Here is a 24,161-nt window from a genome sequence, read left to right as displayed (position 1 = left end):
GTAGCAGGAGCCTGGGACTCCATCCAGGCCTCCCAGGTGGGTGCAAGCTCGACCGCAGGATGTCAGCCTCCAGCTGTCTAGTCTCAAGGCTAGAGACTGGCCAGAACACACAGGCCACGTTTGAGTTCCAGACACAGGTGAACAGTACGTGTAGGGTCAAGGAGGTCTCCTTCCCATTGTCTCACCTATCCGCCTTCCTTCCTCTGCCCTCACCTGAGTTTTCCCAGGAAGTCCACCTGCTGCTCACTCTGTTAGGCACAGCCCAGGTGGAGGGACTGCATAAAGTTAATGGAAAAAGCAGAAAACTCCGTTATATAATTTTGTTAGATGAACATAACTATATACATGTTTGCCTACATATCTGTTGATCTTATATTTTGCATGAAGGTTGCCTTCTATCAGAGAGAACAGAAGATATTTGTCCTTTGGGGATTGGCTTATTTCGCTGAGCATAAAGGTGAGACTACTTTGTAGTATGCATCTCTACTCCCAAATAGAAGATGGATTCCCAGTGAAACTGTTAAATATATCTTGACCACAGGGTGCTGAACTTTCTATCACTTCTTGGCCTTTTGGCTAAGATCAAGTACAGGATGCTGGACTTTCTACCATAGTCTGTACCTACAATGTCATTATGCATTTAGCAGCAGAACGATGGACTTGTGACTGTTGCTGAAGGGCTATTCTATTGTAATAATAGAGGGGAAATCAGTGTGGGGAGGAGGAGCTGGAAAGGGCGGAAAGGGAAATCCCAGAGTTTGTGGAACTGTAAAATGAAAAATTTTTTTTAATTAAAAAAGAAAAAGAAAAAATAGGAAACTCCATGTTTTTCTCAGATCCACACGTTCCAAGACAATTCAGATTTGACATAAACACTGAAACACAAAAACTCAAAAAAAAAAAAAAACCCTAAATTAGGACAAGTTCAATGTAGCAGCGGGGAAAGCCAAGAAATCTACACCAAGGTTGGGAAGGCATTTGCAGCTCTGTCTCTGGACAGCACGAGGCACAGGCCCAAACACCCCCCAGCAGCCTCACACACAAAATCACACACCACAAATTCAGGGGGGCTGGGGGCCGGATCAGCAGCAGCAACGGAAGCCCGCCCATCACAATCCTGAAAACATTACCCAATGGGACAAAGACCTCACGAGGCTAGCCCGATTCAAAAAAGACCTGTATCAGAGACAGAGCAACACATGGGTCAATTTGGTGATCAAATAATGCAAACGACAACATTTTAATGCCATGGTATGTTGTGACCCAGAGAGGCAGAGTTGAAAGAATCGTACTAACAAGGCCCAGGGAGGGACCAGACAGGGACCCTACAGCCCGGAACCCCACCTCCCAAGGCTAGAGGGTCATCCTGTTTTGGATGTTCCTTATGGACGGGTGGGCAGCTGGGCTGGTTAGGTTCAAAGTTTTTACACACAGATGTAGGTGCCAACTGGTCATTCCCCTTCTCTCCTTGGTTGAGTAGGTCTTCTCCACCACAGCTGGATTCATGCAGGTTCCACATTCTTCCTCGCACTTGCTCTGTCCACCCCACCCTCCACCTCACAGGTCCCACCAGCCTGACCCTCACTGTGGCTGCTAAGCCACACTGCCCACGTCAGTGACATTAAGGGGTTCTCTGCAGGAGACATCTTCCCATTTCCTGCCTGGCCACCTCCCCAGGAACCAGCAGGTGCTCTGGGGCTGCCCAGCCTCTGGGGCTCAGTCAGACTCTGATCCCCGAGGGACCCTTCTGGGGTCTCCTGCCTCCTTGGGCTAGAATCTGTGTGTGCCTGTTCCGTGGTTCCTGGGACAGGCAGCTGCCCCAGGTGTTGAATGAATTTCATCTGATCTGGCTTCTTGGTAACACTGGAGTTCGGTTTCAGCCCCAACCTCACTCAAATACAAGATCAGTGGGAAGAAAATGACAAGGAAATTTGACGACAAAAATAAGGTGCTGGAGGCGGCCCAAGTAGGCACCATGAACTGGAATAACTCGGAATGCGAAAATAAGTTAACTTTAAAGGCCAAGGCATGGGGGAAGGTTTGGTGGAGCATCCTCCCACCCTGTCCCAGCTTCCTTGAAGTGGCTGGGTGGTTGCACAGGCTCGCAGCCTGTCAGCACACCTGCTCAGGCCTGCCCATCTCCCATGGAGGCAGGGACGTGCAGTCCTGCTGTTTCAGGGCCTTGAAGAGCTGAATGGCTGGCACTTGGGGTGTGGATGGGCCTTGGGGCTTCTTGTCCCCCAGAACTTGTTCTGAGGCCCCAATCTCAGGGCAAGGTCCAGGGGAAGAGGGTTGACTCCGCCATGAGGGAGGCCCCGGTACCAGGCCAGGGAGGAAGCAGTAGTCACCCACCTGCTGCAGGACCAGGAGCCCCTCAGAGTGGGGCGAGGCTGGGGACACATCCCCCCGGGGCTCTGCAGGGCTCTGGGCAGCACTGCTGACTGCGGGAGGGGCAGTGCTGGCCACAGGGCACTTGGGATGCAGGCTTGTGGAGGGAGGGAGCTCCACATAGCCTTCAAACCCTGGCTTCCCAGAGTCTAGGATTCCAGGGGGTTCACTGGCCAGCCCAGGGCAGAGACTAGGGATCTGGTGCCCAGGAGATAGAAGCAGGGGAAGGCCCGGAGAGAGAGGAAGAGAGGCCAGCGGGGCTGCTGAGGGCAGGGTCAGTGCCAGGTCTGCAGGGGCAATATAACCAGAACCCACAGGCGGAGCCTCTGGTCTATCCTTGAGGGCCTGTTCATCCTCCCTTGGCCCAGGTGTGGGAGGGGCAGGATGTCCACTTGACTCCAGGGTGGGACTCTCCGGGGCCTTCAGGCTGTGTTCCTGCTGCACCAACTTGGCCTGGCCCTGCTCCATCACCTGGGCCAGCGGGAGCAGTTGCACCTGTCCTCCAGGAGGCAGACACAGGTACTCCAGGGAGCCTGAAGGCAAGGACTTTTGGCTCCTCCTGGATGACTCTGAGTTTCCCAGCTGGCCAGACATGTCAGGCAGAGAGCAGCTGTGGGGAGACCCTAAGTAGGGGCCATTGAAATCGAAGCTAGAAGCCTGGCTGTCAGGGCTGTCAGGGCTGGCAGGGCTGCTAGAGGTGGCTGGTGGACTGGGCTGGAGCCCTGTAAGTAGCTCCATGGACAGACTCAGAGTGGCAGGCATGGTGTCAGGCCCAGGTTGTGGTGGTTCATGAAGCTCTTTAGGGTCCTCTATGGTCAAGGGGGACACTTCACTGATTCTGAAATCAGTAGAGAATGGCCTGTGGAGGGAGAAATACCAGGAATACCATGGGCAGGCGGTTCAGCTGGAGCTGGGTGTGGGGCTGGCTGGGACATTTGAGAACACGTGACTCTACCCGGGGCTCCTAGGGACCACCAGAACAGGACAAAGCAGGTGGCAGTCAGGGACACAGAGGGACATTGGGCCTGGATATGGTCTCCTGGGTTCTTATCTTCCCTCCCAAACCCATGATCCGGGCAGTCCCTCCCCACACTTTACAGCGCTGCCTTCTGCTGTTATTTCAGTGTCCATTTGGCATTTTCAGCGAGCCACAGGCCAGAGGCCCATCCTACCAAGGGGTCATCCTGCTCTATGTTGGGGAGCCCCACAGCCCAGCACTCACCCTTCAGGCTCAGGGACATGGCTGCCCCAGGGCCCCTGGCATAGGGGGCTCCTGCTGGGGAAGGCCCAGGTGCTGTCAGAGAGGTGGAGCCGTGCACTGCCATTCTGCAAGAGGAAGCATGTTGGCGTCCATGGGTGAGCAGCACTGGGTGCTAGGGGAGGAGATATAGGGAGCCCAGACACTGGAAGACTCCCTTTGGCATTTCATACTGTGTCACATCATTAAGAGTAGGTATGATTCCTATATGAGGGAGAGGTTTGCAGGGGCTGGGCATCACTTGAGGCAGGGCCGGTGACATCTGAGCACATACCCCATATTCCTCTAGGCTGGGTGTGGCTGCCTGCACGCCAGCCTTCAGTCCCGCTGTAGTGGCCCTGTGTGCACCTCCTGTGCACCCCACCCCTACCCCCAGGAGTTCTGCCTCCACTCTGGGTTTGTGCCAGCCTTCAGGGCCCCTCCCGTCCTACCTAGAAGCCCCTGGGTCCTTTCCCACTCCTGCCCTGCGCAGCGGCTGTGTCTCCCAGCAGCCCCTCCACAGTGCTCCTCTGGAGCCCACTGCTTCCCCTCTTCCAGGTCTTACCTGGAACAGGTGGCTCTTCCTGGGACTGGGGATTTTCTCCTTCCACTTCTGTGTCAGCCTGGAAGAACAACAGCAGGCACCCAATGGCCAAAGACCTCAGGGTGCAGAAGGGAGACGGAGGCCAGGGACTGGGTGCTAGAGAAGGGATGGACTGGGGGAGGTTGAGCTGTGTGATGCCTGGTGACCACTGGTGTCCTGGAAGCCCTCCCCAGCAGGAGCCCTGGGGCCCTTACCTGTACCCATAGGTGCCACTTAAGCGCAGAGCTATGAGGAAGGCCACGGTGATGATGACCAGGACAAAGGCCAGCACCCATGCGGGCAGCACTGGGGACAGCAGGGAGGAGTGGGATGTCAGCCTCGCAGGGCTGGTCCATGTCCCTCGAGAGCCTGCCCTGTGCTGGCCCAGGTCTGAGAACACATTGCCTGGCAAGGCGCTGGTTGTGGCAGTGGCAGGGGTGGGGGTGGGTTCTCCACAAGCAATGAAAGCAGTGATTTGGGGGCTCTGCTCTCTGCCACCTGCCAGGTGACACAGGAGGGTTAGATGCTTTTCAGTGGCAGGAGATTCTTTTGGGGAAATGAGGGACTACTGAGCAACTCTGGCCTTTTCCCAGGCTGGACCATGGTCTGCCCAGTCCTGGCTCTCTTCCTGCAGTGCCCACTGTCCAGTGCCATCCCAGCTCGATTGGCTGTGAGCTTGGGTGTTGCTCCCAGAACCTTTTGTACTCTCTCAGAAACTCTCGGACCTTGGACTTTTTCCTGGGGTCCAGGTAGGGATGGCTGAGGGGGGGTAATTAATCGAGCAGCTACAGGGAGGTGGGGTGGGCCAGAACCTCAGACCTGAGCTCTCCCATGCAGGATGCACTGTCAGCACTTGGTGTCATCGATGCCATGGGGACCAGGCACTGGGGCTCAGCCACCACTTAGGTGTGGCTTATCCCTAGAGGCCTAAGGTCCAGCTAGAAAAAGGGTATTATTGAGTCTAGCTTTCCTCTGTGCCCTCAAGGCCCCACCTGTGATCTGTGCCACAGACTGTCACTTGCCAAGGACTAGGGGAAAAACGGGCTGGGGGAGGCCCAGGCAGGCCTCCTATTACTGTGCCCACACCAACCAGGTCCTCTGCCCAGGATGACAGCCCCAGGAGCGGGGAGTGGAGGCCGGGGAGACCTACCCCACTCAGTGGTCCAGGATTGCTCTTCACTCCACTTGCTCCAGATCCCATTGTAGGCGCCAGGGGTGGGCCGGACCCTCACTCGGGCCCAGTACTTGGTAGAGGGCTCCAGAGCTGTCAGGGTCATGCTATGGGCATTCTGCACACTCTCCATCCTGCTGTCCTGTGGGGTGATATGGTAAGCACAGGGGACTGGGACCCTCAGCCTGGTGCAGGGCTCCTCCCATATCCACACACAGTGAGACTCCCTGCCCCCATCCAGCCCTCTGACATCACAGCCACCTCCACCTCAGCCTCTCTGCTTTCCCAGCAGGGCTGGGCTGGTGCCTACTTTGGGTTCTGGGGCCCAAGGACTGCTCCTGCTATACCTAGCCTCCCCTTCCCCATGGCCTCCATGTCTCCATTTGCTGCCTGGAGAGCTGGGGTCAGCTCAGTGCTCTCCGTGCACACTCGTGATGGCTCAGCAGCAGCAGCTCTGCTCTAGCCAGGAGAAGCTCTGCTCTAGCCAGGAGCAGCTCTGCTCCAGTGGTTACAAGGCATTGGTTCTGGGGAAAGCACCAAGATACCCACTTCCTCACTTCTTAGGACAGAGGACAATTTTGAACTGGAATTTCTCAGCACCCTCTTCCCTGACTGCTTCCACCCCTTGCAACATAAAGTCAGATGTGTCCAAAGATGGCTGCATTCAAGGTCAGCTGTGTCCAAGGTTAACTGCATACAAGGTCAGCTGCACACAAGGTCAGTTGTGCAAGCCAGTTCTGTCTCAACAGAGCTTCCCAGGAGGTGAGACAGTGACCTACTGACTGCTCAGGGTCACTGTCTCCAAGTCCCAGCAGCTCCCTTTGACTGTACCTGCTGGTGCCAGGAAGCTGGCAGGTGGACTCCCCTGGGCGTTTCCCCTCTCAGCACCTCCCTGTCACAATCCCCTACCTGCTTCCCCACTTCCTCCCACACCCAGGCCTTCACCTCCCACGTGGCCGTGTCCTTTCTGTACTGGATCTGGAAAGTGTGCTCAATGTGACTGTAGGACATCTGCTGGGCCTTCCAGCGCAGGCTGTAGCTGTCCCCTTCTTTGGTGACACTGAGGGTGGGGCGGGCCATCTGAACTGTGGAAGGGAGATTTTTAGGGGTGGCCGGGAACATCCACCCTCTGACAGGATGGGGCCTGTTTTTGATGCTGGAGGCAGGTTCTGCCTCTCTTGGTTCAGTTCATCCTCCCCACCTGCCCCGCCCCCCAAGTATGGGACATCTTGGCATCTCTGTGTCTCCCCATCTCCCCAGAGCATCTGTTAGGGAGATGCTGAGTTGCAGGTGGCCCAAAGCATTGCTTCCTCCTTGGCTTTGAAGTGATAGTAAAGCTACCAGTGACTGACCTGTCACCTTCCTTGCAATTGGCCATGGTCTAGCCACTGTCACATATGCTCACAAGGCAGGAACTTTGGAGATGAGTATGAGGGAATCCAATGGTGGTATGCATAAATCTGGTGAGGGTAGCAGATGCAAGGCAGGGAAGGGAGGCAGGACAGAAAAGGAGGGTCCTGGCCCTAGGGGGTCATCATTTGTGCTCTTCTTTGGGTGTTGTCCTTGCGGTTACTCTCATCAGAGAGGCTTCTGTGCCCTGTTGTGCCCTGAATGGCTTTTCTCAAAAGAGGCAAATGGGAAGGCAGGGCCGGCTGGAACCCTGGTGGCTGACTGGGGGTACCCAGGGAAGCAACCAGAACTGCTGCTCCAAGACCTGCCTGCCCTCCCAAGGACAGGGTTAAACTCACTGTTGTCTGAACTCTTGATGAATTTCTCTTCTCTCCTAGGCCTAACTGAGAGGGTGTAGCGGCCATGGGTGTGGGGGTTAGGCACAGGGATAAGGCAGCAGAACCGGGTGTAGAGGCCGTGCAGCTTCTCCCGGAGCACTGGAGAGCATTCTTCCTCCCTAAGGAACACAGCTGGGCTGAGGGCAGGTGGGAGGCAGGGCCATGTGGGGGGAGGGGCTCTGGGAGGGAGGGGCTCTGGGGGGAAGGGGGCCTTAAGAGGGAGGGGCTTCAGGAGAGACTTGACTTGAGCTGGGGCTGCACAGTTCCGGCCATGAGGAAAATGGGTGGGGATAGGGCAGAGCAAGGGAGGACAGGGAAGGGGACACTCACGTTGCGTCAGGGCTGGCCTTGTAGAAGAGGCCGAAGGACACGGAGCTGGTCACTTGGGACCTCACCTCCCAGGAGCAGTTGAGCTCATGGGCTCCATTGAAGAAACACTGCAGGTTTTGTGGCTGGGCTTCATCCCCTGCGAGGAGTGATATCACTTGTTCTGTCTACTCATCCCAATGCTCTCAGGGTAGAGTGTTAGGGTGTGAGTAACCGTGTGAGTGCCCCTAGGGGGCCTGTGTCCTGGGCACTTAGTCCCAGAGGTCTCACCAAAAAGGTGAACAGATTAAGGGTGAAGACTCCACAGCATCCTAGCAGCAGGAGGTGATGAGTGCTAGGGGTGTGTCCCAGGAGGGAGGGCGGTTAGGGAAGGTGAGCACTCTTCCTGGCTGCCCACGGGGTCTGTCCTCCACCATCCTCTAGTGGCCCTGCCCTTTCTCTCTTTCTCCCCCATACCTGGTTGCGAGTCCCACTGGATCTCTGGGCTCCACTCGCTAGGTCGCCCCGAAATTACCCCACCTGGGGCCAACCGGGTCCGTACTCGGGCCACATAAGTGCTGCTAGGCCAGAGGTGCTCTGGGTCCAGAATGACCTGGGAGGAGTTAGCCACGAGGCTGGAGGCTTCCTGTGGGGAGAGAAGGGCATGGCAGGGAGCCGCAGGGCCCTGGTCCTAGAGAGTAGGTTACAAGGGATGGGGAGAGGCTTACCTCCCAGGAGTCATGGAGCCGCTTGTAAAGCACCTCAAACTCCAAGGCCTCTGAGGACAGCCAGGAACTCTGGGACTCATTCACGGCTGTGCTCCAGTTCAGCAGGAAGCAGTCCCCAGTGGCACTGATCTGCAGGTTGGTGGGAGGGGGTGGCAGGACTGAGGGGAAAAGGAACAAAGGGTGTGAGGACCAAGGTCCCAGGGGCCACACACCTCAGGGGTGTGGCCACACTAAGTGCTGCCCCCATCAGGAGAGACTTGGGGAGCTGTGAAAGTCGCAGAAGGCTGTGCATCTGCAATACCAGCTGATTACAGGAAGGGGGATGCAGCTCATCTCCCTCCAGCCTCTTTCTGCCCTGAGGTTCCCCCACTTCCCGAAAGAGGGCGCTGTGATCCATGGCATTCTGCACAGCACTTCCACCTGCCCAAGGTCCAGAGCCACAGCCAACGCCCAGGGTAAATATCTACTCTTGTAGGGACTGTGGGATGCCTACTCCCCAGACAGAAAGAATCCTAGTGTCTTTTCTTGTCTCACCACAGCTCACTGAAATTCCTCCACCATTGTCTTGTGACACCAGGTGGGTTAGTGATTCCAAATTTGCCTCTCTGAGCCAAGGGGTGGATTTGACCTCCTACGCCAACTCCAAGGCAGACATGTGACTGCCTGGTGACTTCTGGGGGGTGAGGTCAATGAGTGAATGCATGCATCTTCAGGCACTTCCCATTTAGTCATTCCCTCAATCCTAGCCAGTGTACATCTGTTGGGACCTGCTGGTTTGGCTAAGAAGAGGCATTCATGGAGGCCCGGAGGCCTGGTCCCCTGCTGTGTCTGTGACTTATTGTTGAGGGAAGACTTTAGACCTGCAAAAATCACAAGTGACAGGTGAGTGTTAGAATGCAGGATGGCAGGTAAGTAGCATGGAAGCCATCTCCTCCCCAGCCTGTCAGGACAGGCATCACTCATCCATCCCTACACTGCCAGCTCTACAGGCATCACTCATCCATCCCTGCACTACCAGCCCTGATTCCTCCATGGAGAGGGAGCTTTCAGCAAGACCTGCGAAGCTGCTCCCCTCGGCACAGGCCGAGAACGCAACTGAAAGCCTGTATATCCCCCTCTGCTCTCTGGCTTCACAGATGGAGAAGGCAGGAGAGGAAGTGAAACACACTTCACTCAGTGCCTCCAAATGTGGGGGCCTTGGAGAGGAGAGGTCCAAAGTAATCCCACATCCTCCCTGCCCCCCACTTTCCGGCCTCCCTGATCCACAAGCCTTTTCTGCCTGGACTTGCCCTCGGCTCCTAGGGACAAGCACCCACTGCACTCCACACTGCTAGCCCAGCCCATTTCTGCATCTGCCCCGTGACAAGGTAGGGACACTGTGTATGCATTGGCTGCTTCACTTCTGATCCAGCTCCCTGCTAATGTACCTGGGAAAGCAGCAGAAGATGCAAGAGCTTGGGGTCCTGTACCCATGTGGGAGAGTCAGAAGACCCTCCCAGCCTCTGCCCAATCCAGCCCTGGCCATTCCAGTCATCTGGAGAGTGACCCAGTGGACGCAAGTTTAACTCTGTCACGTGGTCATCCAAACTCATCGCACCCTGGGGGCTTTGCAAGGTACCTCAGCCTGCAGTGTATACCCTGGGTCCAACAGTGGGAGGGCGAGCGCTGGGTTTGATGGGTGGATGGCCCACAGCCAGTCTAGTAGGTTGCTGCCATCACTATTCATCCTGGGCATCTCAGAAAAGTCACCTGCCTTCTCTGGGCCTCCAGGGCCTCATGTGTGAAAATGGGCAGTTACAGAAATGAGATGGAAAAACTGAGAGGTGAGAACTCTTCCAGGTGGGCAGTTTCCGTGGGATTCTTGTGGTGCACAGAGCCCATGAATGGGCAGGTGGTAGGTGTGGCTAGGGCACGGGGCTCCTCTCACTGCACCTGCTCCAGTACCTTTATGGCAAGACTTCGTCCTCTTCCTTTCCACCCTCTGGATACTCTCCCTCTGCAGCCCACCCCCACATCCTGGCCACCTGGTAGATGGGGGGAGGGCTCTGTCTAGGCAAGACCCCAAGTGCACCCAGGGAACCTGGACCTCACCGTGCTGGGTCAGCGTGACCGTGAGCTGGATTCCTAGAGGTCTGTCTGGTTGGAATGAGAAGGCATCATTGTCGGCGAGGACAAATTGCTGGTAGGGAATGACACATTTCCTGGGTACACAGCGGTCAGAGGGGCACTGGGACCAGGGCATGTCATCACTGATGTTACAGGACACTGGCTCTGGGGGGGAACTGTTGGGAGAGTCCAGGGATGAGCAGATGCAAGATGCAAGAAGAGTTATTCATTCATCACACACAGATTGTGTGGGTACCATGTGCTAGGCTTCGTGCAGGGTCAGGGGTCAGGGGGTGAACAACCTACACCCAGCTCCCTGCCTTGGGGTGCTGCCACCCTGTGGGGACAAGGTGCACATTCAACACCCAAAGGAAGCATGTGGGGCCTGAGCCTGGGGAGGGTCATACTGGGTGAACTGCCTGCTGTGTTGGTGACACTGTGTTGGGGCTGCCAGCACATCTCTAGGTGAGCCATCACCTACAGCTAGGGCTGGGGTCTTTGCACATTGAACACAGAAATCAGGCAAGGAGGCCCAAGGCCTGAGTCCTGTGGTCTCTCCATTTGCAGTAGCGAGAAGAGCAAGCATGGGAACCTGAGAAGGATGAGCCAGGGAGAACTAGGCCAGCCCAGTGGTCTGGGGGACCCACCAGTCCCAGGGATATATGGACTGTGAGATGCCCCTCCCACTCCACACCTCAGCCCCTCCCACTCACTTGTTCAAGCTGCGGTGGAGGGTCATACTGATGAATCGCCCAGCGTCCTCGGTGTCTGCCCACCTGCAGACCAGGCAACTGGTGTAGTCATTATAGCAGCGCAGGGTCTGCAGTGGGATGGTTTCTGGGGCGGGAAGGCGTGACACAAAAGAGAGGTCATGCATGATAGGGCATCCCACCCAAGGAATAGGTCTCCCAGCATCGTGCTGGTGGGCAGGGGGGTCCTGGAGGTTCCATGGCGCCCTCTCCTGTCCTGACCAAAACAGGAGAATATTGGCCTCCCTGACACCTATTGGCCCACCGCTCTGGTCTGGGAAGAGGGCATGTGGCCCCCGGAGTTACCATAGGAGCCTCACTCTCTGGGAGCTCTTGGGAAAGGAATCTCCCAACCTGGGGAGCCTCCCAACATGAGCAGGTGGCTTGAGGAGTGAAACTGCATGCCTAAACTCCGTAACAGTACCAGGGAGCTCGGGCTCACCGTGGGGAGTGGACGCAAGGTCAGTTGAACTCTGCAAGGGTGGGGACAGGTGGAGGTGGGAAGACAGAAGAGGCCTGGGAAATGAAGACTAGAAGGAAGCAAGGAATAGAAGGCCAGTATGGCAGGTGGGAGGCTGGAGGATGTGCAGGGGTCCCCGAGCCGCTACCACAGACCTCTCAGCGAGGATGGGGCCAGAGGAGAGGTGCTGTGGTCCTTCTCACCTGCATTTGCCATGCTGAACCTCCAGCACAGAACCAGCAGGGCAGCATGGAGCAGTCTGGGGGTTAGCGTCATCTTGTGGCCAGCTCTGGACATGCAGGTCCCGGTGCAGGTAGACTTGACCTGTATGTAGGCAGGGAAGGAGCCCTCACAGCCAGGGCATCCTGTGCCCCTGCCTAGGTGGGGGCCAGGGCAGCCCCATGTCTTCAGCTCTCACAGTGATTCCTCCTTCTGGCCACTGCCTCCACGGGGCCTGCGGGATGAGAAGTCAGCTGGGGTACTGGGACATAGCGCAGAGCCCGAAAAGGAGACTGTGACATCGGGCGCCCTGTGATAGTCCCTCCTGGCCAGCCTCAGTGTCCAGAAGGCTGACCCTGAGAGAGGTGGGCTTGCCAGCGCCTGAGACAGTGGGTCTCCATGGGTTATGCATCCCCCACCCTGCAGGAGATGGCCCCCAGAGGAAAGTATGACATTCTGTTTGTACCAAGCTCCCTGAAGGCTTGTGCACAAAGCTGCTGTGGAGAGCTCTGGGTGCTGTGGGTGGCCAGGAATGGTGGCCATTCCTGGGTGAGACTCTCTATCACACACACACACACACACACACACACACACACACACACACACCCTTTGGAGCCTGGTGCTCTCCTGCCCCAGCTCCATCTGCCACTCTGCTCCTCACTGCACCCTCCAGAGGCTAGGGGGCTCTTTATTTTCCATTTCTTGCACCCTGGGAAGTACCTGCAGCAGAGGACAGTGGCTGTTTCTCCCCTGTGAGATTGTTTGAAATCCCAGTGTTGAACTGCACACACAGGCAAACATACATGTCCACGAACATACATGTACAATGTGCGTACAGACACACATATACAAACATGCTGGCACGCATGTCCACACATGCACATGCAAAAACACACAATAGATACTCTGGAAGCAAACTATCTCATCCAGCAATGTTCTAGAAAATGAAGTAAGGATTAGTGTGAATGGAATGCTTCATTTAAAAAGAGAAGATGGGGCCAGTGGCTCAACAGGTTAATCCCCAGCAGCTAGCAGCAGCATTTCACATGGGCGCTGGTTTGTGTCCCAGCTGCTGCACTTGCAATCCAGTTCCCTGTTTATGACCTGAGAAAGCAGTGGAGGCCCCTGTGCCCACACGGGAGACCCAGATGGCTCCTGATTTCAAACCAGCCCTACTCTGGCTGTTGTAGCCACTTGTGAACTAGCAGATGGAGAACCTCTCTGTCTCTCCTCTCTCTGTAAATCTGCCTTTCAAAGAAAAATACATAGCTGATTAAAAAAAAAAAAAGGAAAACAGGAAAGCTGATTTTTCACAGTTCTGGAAGCTTTCTAGATCAAGGAGTGGGGGAGGGGGATCAGGGTCGCTTCCTCCTCTCCTTGCTACGATTCCCCCATCATGGGAAGGCTCCATGAGCTCTCTGGACCCTTCTTTTTTTTAAGATTTATTTTATTTTTATTGAAAAGGCAGATATACAGAGACAAGGGAGAGACAGAGAGGAAGTTCTTCTGTCTGATGATTCACTCCCCAAGTGACCGCAATGGCCAGAGCTGAGTCGATCTGAAGCCAGGAGCTTCTTCCGGGTCTCCCACACAGTTGCAGGGTCCCAAGGCAGTCCTTGACTGTTTTCCCAGGCCACAAGCAGGGAGCTGGATGGGAAGAGGGACTGCCAGGATTAGAACTGGTGCCCATATGTGATCTTAGTGTGTTCAAGGTAAGGATTTTAGCCGCTAAGCCACCATGCTAGGCCCTCTGGGCCTTTCTATTGGCAGGGCACTAATTCCACTCCTGAAGCACTTCTCCAAGGCCATGCTTCCATGTAAAACTCCACATATGTGACTCGATTCTGACACATAAGCTACAGCCTATTGCAACCCAAACCACAGAGAGCAAGTTACCATCCTGTGCCGTCAAAGACTCAAGTGAGTGAGCATCAATGAAAGCACAAAAGGACTCACCATGGCAGGGTTTGGCAGTGGGGTGAGTGGGCCCCCAAGATTTGAGTGTTGGAAGCCTGGTCCCCAGGGTGGCAGTGGTCCCCGTGGTGGCAAGGTAGCAGTGGTGATGCAGGGGGCTGGAGGGAGGAATTTCTGTGGGTCTCACTCAGGAAGAGGGGTGTCCCAAAGCAAGTCTCCCAAAAGACTGTGGATGTGACCAATTGCTCTCCTGTTTTTCTACCATATGATAATGCCACCAGGAGATCTTACAGGGCACTGGCGCAACCTTGTTTGGAGCTTCTGGTGTGGGAAGACAAGGTAGGGAGGTCGGTCTAGGTGACCCAGCAGCCCTGGAATGACAAGTTATCTCTTAGGGCTGGCATAGTGATTTAGTAGGTAAAGCCATTGCCTGTAACACCAGCATTCCACAGGAACACCTGTTGGAGTCCTGGCTGCTCAACTTCTGATCCAGTTACCTACTAATGCACCTGCTAATACAGCAGAAGTCCTTGGTACCCTGCACCCAAATTGGAGTCCCAGAAGAAGCTTTGGGCTCCTAAATTTGGCCTGGCCCAGTTCTAGCTATTGCACCATCTTGAACTAGAGGCTGTGTTTCCGGAAGCCTTTTGCACGGAGGTGTGAGATGGACTAGGAAGTGTGATGGAAGCTGTGTGTGTATGTGTGTGTGTGTGTGTGTGAGAGAGAGAGAGAGAGAGAGAGAGAGAGAGAGATGAGAGAGCATGCGTTCCTTGAAGGGAGCCCAGAGATGACATTTGGCCTGGTGGTTAAGACATGGGTTAAGATCTCTAGATTCTGAGGGCCCCGGGTTTGACTCCTGGCTCCCCCTTCTGATTCCAGCTTCCTGCTAATGCAGACCGTGGGAGTCCTGCTACACACAGAGGAAACCTGGACGGAGGCTCTGATTCCTGGTCTTGGCTCAGCCCAGTCCCAGCCAATGTAAGCATTTGGGGTTGAACCAGCAGATGGTGGCTCTGTCTCCTTGTGTCTCTATCTCTCCAGCCCTCACATCAATAAGCAGTTTTACAAAGGAGATTTGACTCAAGTGGAAGGATTCCATTTGGACCCTGCAGCCTTTCTGCTCTGAAAGTGGTGGCTGGAGCTCCAACAGCCATTTTGGACCTTAAGGTTACTTTGAGTATGGAAGCCGAATGTGAGGATGATGAAACAGACAGAGAAGAAGCCGGCTTCCTCTTGTCACCCTGGAGCTGCTGTACCTGTCTGAGACTGCGCTTGTCTGGTCATTTCTTCCTTCCTTTCTTTCTTTTTTAAAATTTATTCAGTTTCATTGGAAAGGCCGATCTACAGAGAGAAGGAGAGACAGAGAGAAAGGTCTTTTGCTTGCTGGTTCAAGTTCCAGTGTCTACAACAGCTGGAGCTGAGCTGATGCACAGCCAGGAGCTTCCTCTGAGTCTTCCACATGGGTGCAGATTCCCAAGGCTTTGGACCATCCTCCACTGCTTTCCCAGGCCACAAGCAGGGAGCTGGATGGGAAGTGGAGCAGCTGTGACACAAACCAGCACCTATATGGGATCCCAGCACATGCAAGGCGAGGATTTAGCCACTAGGCTATCATGCTGAGCCCATATCCGGTCATTTCTTACTTGATGATAAAATTAGTTTCTAAGATGTGATGTCCCCACTGTTTGGGAACTTTTCATGTACAACCAGATTCAGTTGGAAAAAGAAGAGAATATTACAGGGTTTTAAGGAGACAGTAACCTATACAGTGAAGAACAAGATCCCTTTTTTATGATTGCGATTTTAAAAAATTTAAGATTGATGTTATATTTTATTTGAAATATAGAGTTACAGAAAGAGAGAGGGAGAAATGAGAAAAGGGGAAAGAGAGATCTTCCATCCACTGGTTCACTCTCAAAAAGGCTGCGAAGGCTCGAGATGAGCTGATCTGAAGCCAGAAGCTTTTTCCAGGTCTCCTGTATGGGTACAGGGGCCCAAGCACTTGGGCCATCTTCTGCTGCTTTCTTGGATCATCAGCAGGCAGCTGGATTGGAAGCGGAACAGCCAGGACATGACTCAGTGTGTTTATGGGGTGCTGGCACTGCAGGCAGAGGATTAGCCTGATGCCACTATGCCTCTGCAATTACCATTGTTTGAAGACATAAACAGACTTCAGGTAAGGAATGGGCTGGATAAGCTCCCATGGGGATTTGTAGTAGCTGAGAAGCAGCAAGCTCAGCTCTTTCTAAAGCCACACCCAGCTGTGTGCTGGTGAACTTCTGAGAGGGACAGGGAAATCATAGAAGAAAGTAAGCAGATCACATCCACTGGAGCAAGGGTTGGATGGGCAAAAGTTTTCACTCAAGGAACCACGAGGCCTCAGCAGACAGTGCAGTCTTGGAGACACTCAGATCACAAGAGCCCAGTGGTCTCGGGTGTGCCAGGGAGACAAAAGTCGCGGGAGTTCATTAAGATCCAGAAGCTTTGGCAGATCTCTGCCAACAGTTGCTGCAGGAGATCATCCAGGAACAACAAAATCCCAGGAACAAAGACAGCCTGTGTTATCAGAGGCCAAGAAAACAAGATGATTTTGAGCAAAGAATTGTTGTTGCAGAAAGCAAAAATAAGGAAATCCACGCTAACAATATTGAACCAAAACTCAGATGACGCTGCCGTGAGAGCTGGCTGTGCACTAGGGGTAGGAAGGGGAGAGGGAACTGAGAGCCTGCTCAGAGTGTTTTGTTTTGGAGGCGCTTCGATGTGTTATTGAAACCCAAGTGCAAGGTCGGGGGGGGGGGGGGGCGGAGGGTGGATCAAGTCAAGCGCATGCGTTAGAGATGGAAGGATTAAAGGTCACCGAGAGGGTCGGGCTTTGGTACAGAGGTTCAGCCACTGCCTAGGTCACCTGCATCTCTCCCTGAGGCCCTGGGTTCAAGTCCTGCCTCTGCTACTAGCTGCCTGCTGAAGTGCACCCTGGGAGGCAGCCCAGGATGCTTTAATTGTCTCCTATCTTCCCCACTCACACCGAAGACTTGGGTTGGGTTTGGGGCTCCTAGCTTCAGCCTGACTCAAGCCCAGTATTTGGGGAATAAACAAGCAAAATGGAAGGGGTGTATGTGTGTGTGTGTGTGTGTGTGTGTGTGTGTGTGTGTGTGTGCGCATGCGCGCTTCTCTCTATGTCTCAAACAAATGGAAATAAAATGGAAAAATTCACCAAGTGAATCTAAGCATACTTGGAGAAGGCTGAAAAATAGGGGTGAGAGGAGAGAGAGTAAGAGAGAGAAGAGAAAACCAAACATCTTGCAATAAAGCCAGCCTTCAAAATCCCCACGCTTGTTAAGACCTTTAATGGTAGAAATAAAAACTGGGGGGAAAAAAAAAAGAAGCAAAACCCAAGTTCACTTCAGACAAAAATGGCAATCGAGGACCACCTGCAGGGGTGTTTCAGAGAAAAGTGCATAGTGGCCATGTCAGAACATTCCAGAAGGGATGTGATGAAAACAGAGGGGCAGAATCAAAGAAGGTGGGGAGGAGTCATCTCAGAGGTGCATACATGCTTGGAAGCACAGAGATCACTGAGGCAGGAATACATCCCTGAGCTGACACGAGATACATGACCATCCTGGGTATCAGCCAACTACCCGGGACCAGGGGCTGTGGTGCCTCCCATCAGAGGCAAGTGAGAGAAGGCAATGCCACCATTTCCTTCATCTCCAGACAGGGGCCTTCCTAAAGGCACCTCCAAATCCAACACGCTGGCTGTAGGAATTCCAGGAAGACCTTGAAGGGGCCTGTCAAATGGGTTAGAAACTCTCACCCAACCAAAAATGATTCTTTCTCCCTCAGCTAGAAAAATTCCAAGGGATGTCAGAGTGGACAGGGAGAAAGCAAGCACCAAGAAGAGCAAGCAGGCGTGCCCAGGGAAGATGTCACCACAGCTCACAGCCCAGGTAAGGGACTGGCACAAGCAGCTGCTCACCTTTCCTTAACAAGTTCACCTGCAACCTTATTCATCACCCACTAGGTGAATAACAGCTCTAACAGTGACCCTGAAATGGTACCAACATTCTCCCATTCCTGTCTTACACATCAGCCAAGACCCGCATCAAAAACCATAAGGTAAAAATTAGCCAAGTTGACTTACAATGAGACATTTTCTAGAATGCAAGACATCGCCAATACAGCAAATAAAAATACTGTAAACAATAACCCGGAGAATCTATTTTCAACAGAAACAAATGAGTGGCTGCCATTATAAATCAATCACACAGCTAGGGAAGATGTGAAAGACCAAGTAGTAGACAGAGGCTGTCTCCATGTGCATCCTAAGTAGGATTCAATCGGCCAACAGGACAAGGGAATATGCCAAGTAGCTGTGAAATAGAACATTTCCATTCCCTACAGTGGAGGAAATGCAAAGATCTCTTCCCTAAAGATGGCCCTGGCCTGGGAGACACTCCCAAGGGGATCAGTTTATCCACTCTGAGGTCAGGTCCATGAGCCCTGTGCCAACTATAAAGGTACAAGCTCTTGTAGCCATTGGGAGCACTTCCAGAGATGCCAAGACACTGGAAACCTCTTTGGTGTCTACCAAGTGTCCATGAGTTTTACATTGATCAATGCTGCCTAATTCCTGTGGTTAATTACTGAGTAAAATTTGATCTTTTTTTTTTTGTGGAAAGCTGCCACAAATATGGTAGAAATTCAGTGAAAATTCAAGCTATAGAAAAAAAAGACCCATGATGTATGTTGTCATCCCGTTTCTGTGAACAGAGAAACTAGGCATGCACCTTGCAGAGAAACGAGGTATGCATCCTGATGAGGGAACATTCTGGAAAGATTGCTAAAATAAAGAGAAGGGGAGGGGCATGGATCTAGGAATCCTGGCAGCTAGGGGCTTCCCCTGTTATGCTACATAATTCTGGAGTGCTCCCATTTTTGATAAGGCAGGGGCACGTAGTCACATATTTAATTTTTAATGCTTTGATCAGCCAACTCCCCGACCAGCCTTGCAGTGGCAACTTTCCCTGTGATAATAGAGTCTAAGGGGGAACTGATGAGTGAAGGCTAACTGGAAAGGTTGGATCACTACAGAATGATGAGAAAGTGGGAAAGATGTTGGAAGAAACCAGCACGTAGCCATGGTGAGGCCGTCCTGTGTCGTACCCCCGCGGGGAGCAGCACATCCACCTTTCACCCACAGGGCACACACTTGCCCACACCTGTGTGCACCTGAGACTCCACCTCACTAAACTCACACACACACACATACACACGAGTCAAAATTCAAATAATCCAAGACAGCTCAGTGCAGAGTATGTCAGATCAGTGAAAAAAAAAATATATATATAGGGCAGACATTTGGCATAGCATCTTACCATGCCCCATGCGGTGCCCCATCCCCCTGAAGAGTGCCCTAACTCCTCTCCTGATTTCACTCCTGACTCCAGCTTTCTACTGATGCACACTCCCTGGAAGTCAGCAGGTGATGGCCCAAGTGCCGGGTTCCTATTGAGGACACGTGGGGAGTGAACCACTGGGTGGGAGATCTTTGACTCTTCTCTTTGTCTCTCCACTTTCCAAATAAATAAGTGTAAGCATAGGCAAAATAAAGACATAAGACACAGACTGATTGTCGAGAGCTTCCTGATGATGCACCGGGACCCAGGACCCTCCTCCAGCCCAGATCGAACCCCACCTCGCCTGAGTCACAGCACCTCACAGCTCCTGGCCACCCCTGGGGCTCCCAGAATCTCGGCACAGTCACACCTCCATAGGTGCTTTCACATGCTGATGATCTTTCTGAGTGAAGGACTCAGATTTTTGCCCATTCCTCAGATGTAAGTCAGAAGGCCTGGACAGGGAGGGTCCCGCCACAGACACCAACACACTAGTGATGAGATGAAGAGGGGTAGGAGGCAACTGCCTGCTGCCTTGATCTGAGCTCTCTCTGCCCTCACCCCCACTTCCCCAATTCCCTTAATCCCTTGCCAGCATAACCAGATCCTGCCAATGAGGCTAGGCATCCCCCAGAACCCTGGCACCCCTCCCAACCCCAGCTGAACCCTGCCGGTTGCTCCTTCCCTCACTGCCCAGAAGCCAAGCCCTAACCCAACCCCTGCCACATTCCCAGAGCACAGGTGCCCACACGACACCCCCTGAATCCCCCTGTCCTGTCTCTTCCCTGCCTCCCTAGGCTCGCTGTCTCCCCTTCCCACTGAGATCTCCCCAGCAGCCCAGCCCCCAGAACATGGGACCATACCTGTGTTCGGGCACCACAGCTGCCTTTCTCGGGGTTCAGCTGGCAGCCTCACAAGCTTCCTATTTATCAGTGCTGACGTTGCAAAGAAGCGGGAAGCGGCAGAAAAGAGGAAGTGCTTCCTGCTCCCGCCCAATGGCCTTTAGAAGCACTACCCAGCTTTCTAGCACCATGGACCCACCACCACATGCCTATGCTTCAAGTGGTGGCCAAACGACTCCTACCCTACTCTGTGTTCCCTGTGTGTTCCTAAGTGTACTTCAAGACTCTGTTCTTGGGTGTGCCTCCAGGCAGGCTTCTCCGATGGCCCCTAGGGATGCCGAGGGAGGCATCTGCTATAATCACAGTAGGTGTGAACCCAGAGCCACCCAGACCTGGATTAGAATCCCAAGCCCATGATTCTCAGAGTGTGACTGTATGCAAACCTCTGAGCCTCAGGACCCTCACCAGTCTCTGTTACAGCAGCATGCACACCCCTGGAGAAGTTGTGCAGAGAGCCCAAGGCAGGTTGGCTTCCTGGGGAGTTCTTACTGCAGAGACGGGCATGCGAGAGCCCTCAGCAAAGGTGGCCCCGTGGCCCTGTGGGCCTCTGGTGGTCCTCTCTACCCCTCCCACAGGATCCAGAATCAGATACTTCCTGGCTGTCTTTCTCTGACACTGTCTTCAGAGCTGGCAGGCTCTCGTTTCAGTCTGCAGGCACATAGTATGTGGTGCAGAGGGGACCCTTAGCCACTGGATATGGAATGAATGAATGAGTGAGTGAAAAATGACTCCCTGAGCAAAGCAGTACTGGTGGGACGTGGTTACTAAACAACAACAAAAACCCAAGACACCAATTAATTCAAAAAAAAAAAAGAAGAAAGAAAGAAAGAAAGAAAGAAAGAAAGAAAGAAAGAAAGAAAGAAAGAAAGAAAGAAAGAAAGAAAGAAAGAAAGAAAGAAAAAAGAAAAAGACCCACGGTGAATGAAGTTTCAACATTTTAAAATGAGACAGGTGTGGTCATGGGCCCCTGCTGAGCCATGATGGGTCCAAGCAGCCCTGATTATGCTGTGTGGAGGTGGGGAAAGCGGAGGGTGTGCATGCTGGGGAGAGGGGAGTGCTGTGCTTGCCGGGGAAAGCCCCGATGGAGGCTGCAGGCCCCCAGTTCTCCTGGGTACTCCTGCCCCCATGCTGGGAGCTCGTGTGGGGGTTTCCTGGGTCCAGTGATGTGTATGCCTTCCCGCCTACTACCTTCTGGTCACCCCAGGTGCATTGGGTGGTAGCGGCTGCCTGGTGCTCACTCCAGATGGCAGAATTCAACCTGGATCTGGGGGATGGGGAAGCGTGTACTGGCTGTCTGTCCATTTGTCCGGCTGGCTCATAGATGCATGGAGGCCTTAGGTCCAGAGAGCTAAGTGGGTTCAAGCATCTGCAGGATTTCTGCTGCCCCCAGGGCTTAGGACACATTCACTACTGCCTCCTGGCAAGGCCAGAGTCCCAATACCCACCACCAGGAGAGGCCAGGGAAGCTTACCTGTGAGCTGGATTGATCCTGACTAAAAGTCCATGTGTGTTGGGTGGAATCCAGATCAGAAGCAGAGGCCGAGGGTGGACAGGGTCCATTGTGGGTTATTCAGGCAACCGCAGCTGCAGTGCTAAGTTCCTGCCAACCAAGTGGGAGATTTGGGTGGGAGACTTCCTGGCTTTGGCCTGGCCCAACCCTAGCTGGGACTGTGGCAGGCAGTGGAACAGTGAAACCACAAGTGGAAAAATCTCTTTTTCTCTCTTTCATTCTACCCTTCACATGAAATTAAAATGAATAAATAAACATTTAAAAAAACCACCTTGGGGCCCGGCGCGGTGGCGCAAGTGGTTAAGTCCTCGCCTTGCACGCCTGGGATCCCATGTGGGCGCCGGTTCTAATCCCGGCAGCCCAGCTTCCCTTCCAGCTCCCTGCCTGTGGCCTGGGAAAGCAGTCGAGGACGGCCCAAAGCTTTGGGAACCTGCACCCGCGTGGGAGACCCGGAAGAGGCTCCTGGCTTCGGATCGGCATAGTATCGGCCCGTTGCGCTCACTTGGGGAGTGAATCATCGGACGGAAGACCTTCCTCTCTGTCTCTCCTCTCTGTATATCCGCCTTTCCAATGAAAAAAATAATAAAAATAAATCTTTAAAACAAAAAAAAAACCACCTTGCATGGGTTCTTAGTCTTGGCTGGTTTTCCTGGCCTGACCTTGGCAATCACCAAAGCTTTATCATACAGGAAGGCATATTTTAGAGGAAGTCAGCTGTCGCCATCCCAGCCCTCACAGCCAGGGGTTGAGAGGGCAACCATGGCCTCAGGGGACTTGTCTCTCAGGGTACTTGTGATCAAGATAGAGGACCTGGGGTCATGACTTATTGTCCATTTGCATTGCCAGCCAACCTTCCTCCCTGCCCAGGTCTCTCATACCTTGGCCTGAACTTGTGCCCTTAGAGTTGGGGGAATCCTGATGAGACTCCCTCCATACATTGTCTGCCCCCAGGCCTCTCTTGATCCCCAGCTTCCATTCGTTCGGGCTCTGATGATCCACCTGCCATTAATTGTCTATTCCATGCTCAGTCCTCACAGTTGGGGTCCCAGGCTCAGCCCTGTCTTTTGGAAGTGGGGTGCTTTCCAGAACAGTCCAGCTGAGCTTCTGTACCAACAAGGACACCCTCTCCTCAGGGCTTCTGAGGTGTACCTCTCTTGGGGCTCCTGTGAGGAGGCCGATGCTAAGACAATTGGGACCAGGCTATCATGGAAGCAAATAGCACCAAGGAAAGCTCAATTGAAGGAATCTGTACAAGAGGAGGCCCCAAGACAGCTGAGGACGTAGTTAGTGAGGTCCTGGCTTGGATAGCAGGGAGAGGTGGGGAACAGCAGGAGGAGGAGGAGCCTGGCAGTTCTCAGCTCCCTGATTGTGGGACAACTGCTTGAAAGTCATGGAGACTGGACCCTTGCTGTCTGGGACTTGCCTTTAAAAATTGTTACTGAATTAATATTGGATATGAAGAATCAAGTACATAGGCTCACTGTATAGCACAGAGGGGTTTGTGCATTGAAACACCTACAAAGCCACAGCTGCATCACAGCCAGATCAGCCCAAACCCCAGATAGACCCTCTGGAGTCTCTCCTAGCCACCGGCTCTCAGATGTCACCACAACTTTGCCTTCTCTCTACACAAATCAGATGTGCTCCCTCTTTAAACATTATTTTTATTTTTAAGACAGAATTATATAGAGAAGGAGACACAGAGAGATCTTCCATCTGCTGGTTCACTGCCCAGGTGGTCACAACTGGGCCAGTCCCAAGCCTGGAGCAAGGAGCTTCTTAGGTATCCCACTTAGGCATAGGGGTCAAAGAGCTTGGGTCACCCTCCACTGCTTTCTCAGACATTAGCAGGGAGCTGCTTCAGAAGTCGAGCAGCCAGCAATTGAATTGATGCTATATAGGATACCACCTGCTATGCCACGATGCAGGCCCCAGATGTGCCTGCTTTTTAAACAATAATGGTAAAACACAGAAAACATAAATCCAGCCACTGTTAAGGATTCATTTCCATGGCTACATTCACACTGGATGTGACCATCACTTCGTTCACCTCCAGAGCTGTCACCTTATCACACACTGAGTCCTAGGCAATCCAAGAGGAGCCTGTTCCCACCTCCCCTTGCCCTTGGAGACTGCCACTCTATCTCCTTGGATTAGCTCACTCAGGACACTCACTCAGTGGATGCCAACAGGCCTGTTTGAATCTTCTAGCTTATTTCACCCAGCACAGTGTTTGGAAGAAGGCTTGCCGATTTGTAGCCTGGGTCAGAATCTTGTTCATTTTTCAGGTTAAGCAATAGTCCTTGACATGGTTGTGCCACGTTTTGTCTGTCCCCCCATCTGGGGATGGCCATGAGAGTGGCTCCCATCCTTTAGCCACTATGAACGATGCTGCTACCCACAGGGGTGTGGGCTGTGTGCTAAGGCACCTGCCTTCACTGCTTTGGGGTGTAGACCCAGAGGCAGGATTACTGATCCGATGCTTCCATTTTTGAAGAACCACCGAGTCACACCTGTTGCACATGGTTTTGGATTTCACTTGTATGGAATACTTTTTTGTTCAACTGTCTTTACTTTCTTTTGTTACAAAGATATATTTATGGAGTAGGCATTGCAGTGCAGTAGATTAATCTGCCACCAATGGTGCCAACCCTGGTTTCAACCCTGATTGCTTTCTTGTCTTCAGGCTTCACTCTGGTCCA

General features: G+C 53.3%; 1 protein-coding gene across 6 annotated transcripts in view; it reads right to left on the bottom strand.

The window, feature by feature from the left end:
- Window positions 1–1,208: 1,208 nt before the first annotated feature.
- CSF2RB (colony stimulating factor 2 receptor subunit beta) overlaps window positions 1,209–24,161 on the bottom strand; it is a 34,212-nt gene continuing 11,259 nt past the window's right edge. The window contains exons 2-17 of one of the 6 annotated variants that reach the window (XM_040985601.1): window positions 21,421–21,549; window positions 19,911–19,982; window positions 13,940–14,019; window positions 11,719–11,969; window positions 11,020–11,143; window positions 10,292–10,482; window positions 8,201–8,358; window positions 7,950–8,118; window positions 7,497–7,632; window positions 7,128–7,285; window positions 6,325–6,464; window positions 5,359–5,521; window positions 4,424–4,514; window positions 4,191–4,248; window positions 3,611–3,714; window positions 1,209–3,247 (exon numbers count right to left, since the gene is read on the bottom strand). In XM_040985601.1, coding sequence (XP_040841535.1) covers window positions 2,113–3,247; window positions 3,611–3,714; window positions 4,191–4,248; window positions 4,424–4,514; window positions 5,359–5,521; window positions 6,325–6,464; window positions 7,128–7,285; window positions 7,497–7,632; window positions 7,950–8,118; window positions 8,201–8,358; window positions 10,292–10,482; window positions 11,020–11,143; window positions 11,719–11,812 — 2,721 coding nt within the window. In that variant the 5' untranslated portion in view covers window positions 11,813–11,969; window positions 13,940–14,019; window positions 19,911–19,982; window positions 21,421–21,549 and the 3' untranslated portion in view covers window positions 1,209–2,112. The other 5 variants (XM_040985574.1, XM_040985582.1, XM_040985566.1 and 2 more) reach the window with 5 other exon arrangements.

Source organism: Ochotona curzoniae, unplaced genomic scaffold (assembly GCF_017591425.1).
Source record: "Ochotona curzoniae isolate NIBS_2020 unplaced genomic scaffold, NIBS_Ocur_1.0 contig_1014, whole genome shotgun sequence".
Classification (NCBI taxonomy): domain Eukaryota; kingdom Metazoa; phylum Chordata; class Mammalia; order Lagomorpha; family Ochotonidae; genus Ochotona; species Ochotona curzoniae.
The sequence above is the reverse complement of the archived record's forward strand: the minus strand, read 5'-3'. Positions and strand labels throughout refer to the sequence as shown.